General features: G+C 34.7%; 2 protein-coding genes across 2 annotated transcripts; one reads left to right on the top strand and one right to left on the bottom strand.

Moving 5' to 3' along the window:
- The first annotated feature begins 3,733 nt into the window (after positions 1-3,733).
- On the top strand, positions 3,734-6,339 carry LOC147404090 (zinc finger A20 and AN1 domain-containing stress-associated protein 6-like). The gene is made up of 2 exons (XM_086439931.1): positions 3,734-4,638; positions 5,885-6,339. The coding sequence occupies exon 1, from the start codon at positions 4,125-4,127 to the stop codon at positions 4,605-4,607; it is 483 nt and encodes a 160-aa protein (XP_086296057.1). The 5' UTR covers positions 3,734-4,124; the 3' UTR covers positions 4,608-4,638; positions 5,885-6,339.
- Positions 6,340-6,407: 68 nt separating this feature from the next.
- Positions 6,408-10,554, bottom strand: LOC147404089 (tryptophan aminotransferase-related protein 4-like). Its single transcript, XM_086437663.1, has 6 exons — positions 10,256-10,554; positions 9,341-9,638; positions 8,179-8,471; positions 7,415-7,695; positions 6,908-7,086; positions 6,408-6,680 (listed from the first exon to the last, which is right to left on the bottom strand). Exons 1-6 carry the CDS (start codon positions 10,552-10,554, stop codon positions 6,408-6,410), a joined length of 1,623 nt encoding a protein of 540 aa, XP_086293789.1.
- Between the last annotated feature and the right edge of the window lie 55 nt (positions 10,555-10,609).

Raw genomic sequence — 10,609 nt, 5'->3', positions numbered from 1 at the left:
AAAATCTGAAATCTGAAATCTCAATCGCTCGTAAATTTTCTCTCCACCGACCAATCATGTTTGTTTTTTCAATACGTGTGATGTCATGCCATTGATTTATCAGCTTAGCACATAAATTTCTTAACAATAAATCCATACAAACTCATGGGTCGTTCTCCTAAAGTTATAATCGTCTCCTTCACTTAAGGAGTTGGTACGGCTGATCGACCACCACCACCTAACAGTTATTGAATCGAGATGTGACATGTTCCCGAGACGCCCCTTAGGACACAAATTGAGGACTAGTGGGACATAAGGAGATCTTGCATATAATGAGAGTTTCACATCTCATCAAAGGTGGATCCCAAGAAGCCCACATAATTGAGTGCCACACCAACTTTTACTATAATACTCCAATTTGTATATATTTCCTCTCAAGGAATTAAGGGGAGAGAGAGTTGGTGTGATACATGGAAAAAGTTGGTGTGGAAATATACAAATTGGTGTATTATAGTAAAAGTTGGTGTGGCACTCAATTATAAGGTGTGTCATGTGGTATAAGCCGCAAAAATCCAAAATCCAGTAAGTCTGTTCGATATTCACTTTCCTACTATTGGCTTGGGCTTGGGCTGGTGTTTGATTGAAAAGCTTCTGTCCTAACCCAAGCCCTTTAAATACCATTTAGTGATATATTCCAGATGGCCCAACAGATGGAAGGAAGTGGGCCCGAATTATTACAATTTGGGCCTATTTATCCTATGAAAGTCTTGCACACTCTTTGATGGAATTACACACCAAAAGTAAGACATGTGTGATTTATAAATACCCGTGAAAAATGCTTGTATCTATCAACTAAATATAGCTAATGAAGTTGATTCTGGGTGTACACTAGGGTTGTAGATGGATCGGGTCCGAATTGGGATCTATCTTGGACCAATTTGATAAGGATTGGATCGGATCCAACATGGATAAGAATTAGATTGGGTCCAGATTGTATTAAATCTGAATTCATGTACAAAATATACTTAAATTTCGTATATTTAAGCAAAATATAACATATTTTACATTATTTCTCACATTTTATCGAAGTAGAAGATTTTTCTTTTTTGTAGGTCAATAATTAGTAGGTAAATGCGGGTTATGAATCCAAATCGTAATATCAACATTCATTGACTTTAAGCAAGTTAGCAAACTTGACCTTTTATCCAATCTGGATCAAACTTGACCCTTGAAAAATTATATTATATTTTTCTATTTTTTTATTTTGAAAAAAAAAAGGATAATATTTAATATGTAGTGTAGTGCAAAAGGTCTTCCCAAAATTACTCTTGTAGACTTGATTTGAGGTAAAAAAATCAAGGGTATCTGATTAGTTGAAGATGGGGGTATTTTAAATCATTTTTCATAAGTCTCTCAATGTATACTGCGGTCAAGAGGTACACAGGGTTCATCTCAAATAGTAATAAAATATTTTTATGTTCAACCTCTCTTTAAAAGCCTTTGATTTTTTTACCTAAAATGAGTAAAATATCTAAAATGTTTAGTTTCTTAATTAAAAATTTTAGGGAACCCTGCTGGAGGGTCTTCTTTCTAAATATTCCCTAAATTTTGGACGGTGTCTTAACAGTCCATTTAGTAAACTTATCTTTTCTTAGTAGTCTTGAGTCTCATCTCTTGTTATAATATTTTTGAAATACCTGAACCATCATTTTCTCATCTTCTTCACATATTTGAATTCTCCAATGGGGATTGAGATCAATTTTGACAAATTTTTTTTTTGTTCTCTCTTTGAATGATGAATGGAGAAATAATACTTTTAATTTTAAATATTTAAATGTACATTTTTTTATTTCACCGATTTATAACAAAAAAGAAAAAGAAAAATGAAAAACGAAGTTGAGATTCTAATTTTTTTTAAAGATTTCATTATAACTTTTGATATGAGTATTCAGTTCACAACTATGATATATCCATTTTAAGTATTTCTAGAAGATCTATGTAGTAAAAACGAAAACAAAAAAATCGGATCACATTTACAGTGTCGAACTCACTACTTAGTGTTGAGTTCAACATTTTAAATTATGAAAAAAGAGTTGAACTCGTCACTAGTGGTGAACTCGACAATAAATTAAAATGTTGAATTCAACAAAAAAAACAAATAGTGAACTCAACAATAAAGTAAAACATTAAACTCAATAATATAAAGTGGTGAACTCGACACTAAGCGACGAACTTGACACAAAGTGGAGAGCTCGATAATAAAAAATGTTAAATTTGATAATGCAAGTGATGAGCTCAGCATTGTAAATATGATTCGATTTTTTTTATTTAATTTTTTTTTCATTTTTTCGACTGTGATATTAGATAGATCTTCTTGAAATACTTAAAATGCATATATTATAGTATTGAAGTGAACACTTGGATCAAAAGTTACCATGAAATCTTTAAAAAATTTAGAATCTCAACTTCATTATTCATATATATATTTTTTAAGTTATAAATCATTGAAATAAATTGAAAAAGTACATTTAAATATTCTAAATTAGAAGTACTCATTCCCCATTCATCATTTGCAATTTTTTATATATATATATATCAAAATTGATATCCATCTCCTTTGGAAATCTCAAGTATGTGAAAAAGATGAGAAAAATGATAGTTTAGATAGTTCGAAAACACTATACATGAGATAAGGCTTAGGCTTAGGGATTGTTAAGAAAATAAAAGTTCGTTAAATGAAGTATTAAGACGCCACCTAAAATTTAAGGACTATTTACAAAAATACTCATTCACTAGGATTCTTTAAGTAATTTTTCAATTACCATCATCAATCTAAGATACAAGTGATTTCAAAATTCAAACCTCATGATGAAATAAGATATTTAGATGGTATGAGATTGGGGTTGGAATCAAAAATTTCTTGTAATGAGGGCAAACTACTTAGATTTTTTTTGTTAGAAGTTGAAAATGATATTTAGATTTTTTCCAATTAATATGAGAGAGGAGTCCCTGTCAAGATGCAATGTCATCTTCTAAGGGAGTTGAGGAGATAAGGACAAATGGGACATGTAATTAGTTAAAAAAACAGGGATATCTCAACAATTATGTGGGGGGTAAATATTAGAAGGAGGCGGGGGAGTTGGGGTAAATAGGACATCTAATCAGTGAAAAATACAGGGATATCTCAAAGTTTTGTGGGGGTAATTGCCCTCACTAACTCCTTAGTAACTCCGCCTAGTATGAGATGATAGAAGAATCAAGGGTTAAGGTGAATTTTAATTGAAGATAAAGTTGAGTAGATCAACAATAATTTACCATTAAAATTTTAGAGTAAACAATGATGGATTTTTGGTATGAGGTTGAAGACGAGGGCATTAGGTCCTTTTATTGAGTCTGTAAAAGAAGACTAGGGTCAAGGAGCATCTCTCATCAGTTTAGAAATACAGGGGTCTCTTAAATATTCACCAAAACATCAAGGGAGCAAATGTCCAAATCATCCACTCTAGAAGGCATTTTCAATGAGGTGACATCAAACTTTTTGTGCCACGTAAGTACTTCAAAGCCGCTTTTTTTCCTCTCATGGACACGTGGTCCCACGTGCGCATGACCTGACAACCAGTAAAAGTATCACAGTTGTACTGCACACCTCATTTGCCTCTCTGAGAGACTCTGGTAGTAAGTTAATACGATAAATCCGAGAGTATACAATCAATTCTCTTAGGTTCCTGAAATAAAAATGAAGATTTGCTCTATCTCCACATTTGTGAGAGCAAATCCCTATCGTCATCTCTGGATGCTAGGGTTTTGCATCAATTAGGGTTTTTTTTTTAATTTTTTAACGAGAGGGTTTGATGTTGAATCGGTTAGGGTTTTTGTTTCTCAGTATTGATTAGGGTAAATTCAAGTGATGATCCTGTCTAATTGTTGGTTCTCGTGATCAGAATTTATTCGATTTTGAACCTCGATTTGGATACTTAGGGTTCATCTTCAATCGGTTCTGATCTTCTGCTAGGATGTGTGATTAGATCTGAATTGAAATATGTTTGGATCTCGCTTCCTGGAGATTTCTAGGTGTGGAACTTAAGTTTAAATTTCTGAAAAAAAATCTTGACTTTTCTGTGATTTGAAAGGAATTTTTCTTCGATATGGAGAAAGAGATTCAAAAGAGGGAAATCGAAGATACTGGTTCGCAAAACCAAATCTCTCATGCTCCGATCTACTGTGTGAACAACTGTGGCTTCTTTGGATCTGTTGCAACCAACAATTTCTGCTCAAAATGCTATAAGGATCAGTTTTTGAAGCAATCCAAGGCGTCTTCTGTTACTATTGTTGCAGAGAAGAAGGTTGACGATGCTGTTACGGAGATTACTGGTCTAGAAGCTGTTTCTCCTCTTAAGGAGGATGGAACAACTTCTGAAGATCCAACGAAGCGATCTGCGAACCGTTGCAGCTTCTGTAAGAAGCGTGTTGGATTGACGGGCTTCAAGTGCAGATGTGATCAGACATTTTGCTCTGTTCATCGCTACTCAGACAAGCATAATTGCTTGTTTGATTACAAGACGAGTGGCCAAGAAGCGATTGCGAAAGAGAATCCTGTTGTGAAGGCGGAGAAGATTGAGAAGATCTGAAAAAGAGGGAGCTTTTGCTATGTGAAGGATGGTACCCTAAGAACTGCTCTGTTTCTTTTGGAAAATAAATTGTTCTTATTATGATTGTCTATTTGTGTCTGCTTTGTACAGTATGGTTCTCTTATGTGCTGTGAGTTTGTGATTTAAATGCTACTTGAAGTGAAACTTTACGGTTATATTTCAATTATTATGCTTCTCCTTTCAATGTCTTATTAAGTTCTAAATTTTTGTTTATGTTTTGTTTTTTAACTTTGCGTTTGTAGTTTATGGTTTTAAATTCTGTCTATAACTTTTGAGGTTATATTTCAATTATGATACCATGGATTTGCATTTTCTGCTACAATTGGGTTGTGTACCCTTTCCTCCCAAAATACGTACTTAAAAAAGAACCTTGCAAATCGAGAAGTGAAAGAAGAATTGAATAATCGATTTCCTGTTGTTTAGACACAGAAAGCACTTGAGTTTTTGCTTTCGTTTCCAACGCCTTTCATCTTCCTCCCTTATTAAGTTAATGGGTCTAAAACATGTGTTGATTATGTTTGTTCCTGGAATTCCACCATCACACTCGTATAATCTTCTTAGATGATCTCCCGTCTTATAGAAAGCCAAAATGAATCAGTCCGGGGCTTTATCTAACCGTTATGATCTCTTCTTCTATGCATGGTCATTCCAATTTCTCACATTGGACACAATTGATGTGATTTCATATGTAGCTTCAAATAGATCGATGGACTTACTGGATTTTCTCCTCTTCCTGAGTTTGAACTATGATGTTTTTGAGCCTAGAGATGTTATCGTTTGCCTTCTGAGGGAATTTTTGTTTTTATTCACTTTAGCCTTTAGACTCTTTATTTCTGTCTTCAACTGAGCGCCTCCATCCTTGCTATGTTAAGATGCCATTTCTTCGCGTCGACCTTCTCTTTACCCCTATTCCTTTGATGGTTGCCTCAACTCTTGTCATTTTGAGAAGTAGTGAACAATACAAGATTTGTTCAGCCCACCCACACTTTTTTTGGATAGGGTAGTCACGGGTTGAAAAAAGTATGATCAGCTATGGTCTTCTCACCAACTCATCACAGTTGAAAGTGATGAACATGGCCATGGGATTCCCATTGATATAAAGAATTGATCGGGTTCAAGTCTACATTGAGCAGGAACTTCCTCGGAATTATCATAAGACATGATGGCATAGTATAGTCACCGTTAATATACCTTGCTAAACTCAATAGGTTTACTTCCTTGTTGAGTATTATTAATTTCTTTTACAATATTTGCAGATGGAATGAAAATTCAGACTATGATGTGCTTTAATGGCAACTACAACAGACAAACCAAAACTGGACGATCTGATGTGGATAACATACTGAAGTTTGTAGTATGGTCCTTTGTGTGTTCAGTCATGTAGGACTACATGATGCAGTGTCAATGCTATGAGTTTTTATAATCAACTCCTTGGGATTGAGGGTGACTTATGGAGTTAAGAGAGTGAGAAAGTAGGGATAAAAAGTTGCTGCTTGCGAATGTTGTCCACGCTGTGTGTTATGATATAGATGGTTGTGTAAAGGGGAGATTTTAGGGCAGCCCTATGAGTTTCTGGGTGACAAGTAGTTGTGTTGTTTTGAAATTTGAGTGATTTAAGGACTAGTGACAGACTTAGGCCTCTCAATCTGCTTGTGACAATGTCTCAAAGTATTACATAGGTTCATTGTTAACATGTCTTTGATTGCATGTATTTCCGTAGCAGTGAACACGTGATATAATACGTAACTATTTTGTTAACTTGCATCTTTACGATTATTATCAGGCACTGATCTCTTGAGTATTAAAGTCATCTTCAGTGTAATTTTTTTCCCTCTTCTTTCCACAAGCACCCCAACAATGCTTAATTACATTAGAATAGAACATAGTTGGGCAGCCTTGGCACTCGGCAGCAGTGTCACCCATGGCACTATCCATTAAGAAGAGCTGAATCTTTCTGAACTGCCTCTTGGGCTGCTGAATCTTCAAAACCACCACCGTAAAATCGAAAGTGCTGAACATGCCACGTCTTCCACCATTCAGATTGGATTGTAGCTAATCCTTATCTCATAAGTTGAGAAAATAAAGATTAACATTGAGAACTACTTTCATTCTATAATTTCTTTTCTTTCTTTATAAGTCATTCATGCCAATAGACATGACCCACCCTTCCCAGTTAACAATACAAACAATTCCTTGGTTTAGACATTTATTTGTGTCTTATAATCAACAGATGATTGATTTAAATTGTCAAATAATGTTGATTCTCCCTCGGTGAAAACCATGGCACCAATTCGTTGTAACAGCAGATCAAAGTCATCTTGACTCTTTATGAGGCTTAGACGAACATAGCGGCTTTCAGCGCCAAAGGCACTACCTTGACGCCCGATGATACCAGCAGTTTTGAGAACCTCTGTACAATCTCTGTCTTCCTCTCTCTCACACTTCAACCATGCATAAGCTGTAATGTGGATAACAAGGTATTACTTGATAAATGTTGGCATCAAATCATACCATATATAAAAAAAGTTAAGGTGTAATTTAGTCATACCCCCACAGATTTAACTGAATATGTGAGATACCCTTGACCTCATTCTTTTATGGGAGAAACAAAATGACGGAAACACCCAAGTCTTTAGTCTTGTGTGAAGTGTATGTCATCAGTTTGAAAACATAGGGGTATCTCAAATATTCCCCAAAACACGGAGGGTATCTCTAAATCAACCAAGAAATTATAGTAACTTCAAGAAAGCATGTTATGAATTATGAGCCATAAAATATGTCTCTACCTGGCGAAGGTCTAGTGAAGCCTAGAAAATAAGTGCAGTACTGTGGTTGGAGTTTCTGGAGGGATAAACGTTTCGATTTTGATATAATTTTGTTAAGTTTTTCCCATCTGGTTGCCATCGTGTTGTGAGCGAATTCGAATAGCTTTCTTCCTTCTTCTTTCAGGACTACTTTCAGAAGCTTGAGAACTCTCAACTGGGTGTCGCGAGAAACACCAATCGTGGTCAAGTCCATATACTCCAAAATTCTCTGATACACTCTCTCGTCCTTTATCAATGCCCACCTGTACATGACATGCTTAGATTATTTAAAAATATGCTTTAATTTTTCTTCTTCTTCTAATGAAGTCATGGATTATTATGTTTTATTTATTTATTATTATTTTTATTATTATTATTATTATTATTATTTTTGGGGGGCGGGCGGTTGCAATCTCAATTAACACCCCTTTTGGAAAAAAATATTGGTTTTTAAATATTTATCAAAAAGATATTCATAGCCATTTTGGTAAATTCAGTTGATCATACAAGGTTCCATTTTAACAAAAATAACTAATATAACTGCCCTTTTTGATTAATATTTTATAAAAAAGGTCTAGACATGTAATTTTGGGATCATAATATGTGACCCTTCTATTAATTTTCTCTTTAAAAATGGATGCTTTGTACTAAGAAAAAAAAAAAAAAAAAGACAATAAAAAGAAAGAGAGTGACAATAAGATTGATCAAGTTTTATCGATCAAAAAAAAGATTGATCAAGTTTTTACCCAAATCTGCTCCCAGCATGACCAGTAAACTTGGACAATGTGAAGATCATGATGTCTTCGTTTGATGGAGTTGGGATCGCTGAAAAATGAGGCCAGTAGTAGGCATGATCGTAGATCGTGTTGCCCGATGGGCCTTGAAGAACTGACTTCTTTAATCTACCATCAGGATTGTTTGGTGAAGTTACAATTTCAATTAAATTCATGGTGGAATCTGATATGTTCTTCCCAAGGGATGCTTCTCCCTGCCATTTGTAGTCCTCAGACTTGAAAAACTCTGTTTGGGTTTTATAAACCTGTAATAAAGAGAGATATCAGCTAATTTCAGATAAAGAAATGTTAAATCCATTAATTAAGGCATTAAGTAAAGATTTATTAAATTTATTAATTTTTAAGATACATTAAAGTAAATGTTTATTTTTGTTCTTTACAAAAGTTTTATAATAAACCTTCCAATTTGTTTTGTTAAATTTATATAATAAAAGTCCCACGCCAACTGCATTGAAGTGAGTCCATTCTACGCCATTTTATTGTCTTTCCTTTTAATCCCTTCCAACTTTATTGTCTTTCCTCTTTTCCCTCTATTTTTTAATAATATGCTTTCAATTTTACTTTCTTTTCTTTCTTACTCTCTTTTCAATAGAATTGTGATAATCCGACTCTTTTTTTTTAGATGTTCTTTGCACGTTTCCTTCATAGAATCGTAAATCATTTGCTTTGAAATAAACAAGGAAAAAAATTTATGATTCTGTGAACTGCCAGGTCAGAGAGCATACCAAAAAGTGAGTCATATTGTCATTATTCTTTTCAATAATACCCTTTTAACTTTACCATCTTTTCTCGTTTACCCATTTAACTCTAACCCCAAAGAGGATGCTATACATGATGGGATAACACGGCCGAGTTTTTAACTCGACTCCTTTCCTTTTTTTAGTTGACTCCATGATTTATTGAATTGACTCAATGAGTTAGTTCTAACGAGTTTTGAAGCCAGGTCACCCTAAAAAATTATATTAAGTTAAATTGGCTTGGCCAAGTTACGAGTTAACTTGACAAATTTTAAAAGTATAATTCAGAGTGTACGTATGTCTTTGAAGGCTATTAGAAAAAGGGCCATACAACACCCCTATAGAATCTAGAAAGAGCTCAGGATTTAAAGACTAACCGGGTAATAAGGGGCTGACGCTACAACCCTTGCAGGCCAGGGTGAAGGATCATCTTGTGAGAGGGCATGGATTACTGCATTCAGGAGATGTGTGGATCCAGCACCAAAAACGATGAATCTTTCACTTGTAACTGCATTTCCGACGACTCTATGTAGTTCTCGAATGTGCCTCTCCAGCTCTTTTGACATGGCATAGTCATCTTCAATTTGATAACTCATCCGATGCCACCCTGACACCACAACAGCACTACTCGCCGCATGTTGCATCCAAAATGGCTCCAAGAATAATGGATCCCCACTAGAAAAAGAAAAAAAAAATGTGCATTTTAGTTTTAGATTAAGATATACAAATAATCCAAATGTTGAGAACCATAGTATTTTATTTTTGCTTGTCCTAATAACATTAGGAGAAGGCTGATTTATCAAAGCATATGCTGAAAATTGAAAAATTATCAAAATGGCGCACTATTCATTTTGATTTCAATTTCGAAATCAAAATATTTCCATTAAGTGGGAAAAATTCATTGTTTTATAAAACTGAACTTCTTTTTAACTGTTTTATAGAATTAATAGGAATTCATTTTTCCCTTTACCGAAAATATTTTAATTCTGAAAACAATAATTTACCTTTTTGAAAATTCTCCCTTATTATAATGCATGAGTCATGTTGGGGTGACACAAATGGAGACACAAAGGTGACAAAATGACATGGTGTCGCGCACATTACCGTAGATGCTTTTCTACGAGATACGAGTAAAAAGCATCTACGGGTATGTGCACACCACCACATCATTTTTGTCACCTTTGTGTGTCCATTCGTGTCATTCCAGCATTTTCCATAATGCATATATCTTATCTCTATCATCCATAACTTATATCTATGACGTCCATTATTTGAGTTTGGGGGAGAGTTACCTCTCAGCATCCGCGAGACAGTCGGACGAGAATTTGGAGCAATCGGGACCATGATAGCAAGAGTTGCACTCGCAAATGGGTTTGCCACCTTCCATGTCTAACCCATCTAAGTAGGCCCTACCATGTCCAGAACATGAAATGGATGCTACAATCTCAGCCTCTATTGCTGCTTCTTTGCTCCAACTGAGCTCATGATGACCCTCCTTATTATGAAGAAAATGATTGACGATGAAGAAGAGATTAACAAGGATAGATACACACAAACAAATAGCATATTTGAAGAACCAATGGATAGCCATCAATCTCTCTCTCTCTCTCTCTCTTCTCTAAATATATAAAGTGATTTGAAGTTGA

Source organism: Akebia trifoliata, chromosome 4, assembly GCF_017979445.1.
Source record: "Akebia trifoliata isolate Shusen 1 chromosome 4, ASM1797944v1, whole genome shotgun sequence".
In the NCBI taxonomy this organism is placed as follows: Eukaryota; Viridiplantae; Streptophyta; class Magnoliopsida; order Ranunculales; family Lardizabalaceae; genus Akebia; species Akebia trifoliata.
Note: the sequence above shows the minus strand (reverse complement) of the source record. Positions and strands in the feature narration are given on the sequence as shown.

Excerpts from the sequence above, each read along its gene's own strand:
- LOC147404089 (XM_086437663.1), bottom strand. The coding sequence starts at position 10,554 with ATGGCTATCCATTGGTTCTTCAAATATGCTATTTGTTTGTGTGTATCT. Across the intron at positions 8,472-9,340 it reads CGTCAGCCCCTTATTACCCG|GTTTATAAAACCCAAACAGA; the intron begins GTTAGTCTTTAA and ends TCTTTATTACAG. Across the intron at positions 7,696-8,178 it reads CATGCTGGGAGCAGATTTGG|GTGGGCATTGATAAAGGACG; the intron begins GTAAAAACTTGA and ends TGTCATGTACAG.
- LOC147404090 (XM_086439931.1), top strand. The coding sequence starts at position 4,125 with ATGGAGAAAGAGATTCAAAAGAGGGAAATCGAAGATACTGGTTCGCAA.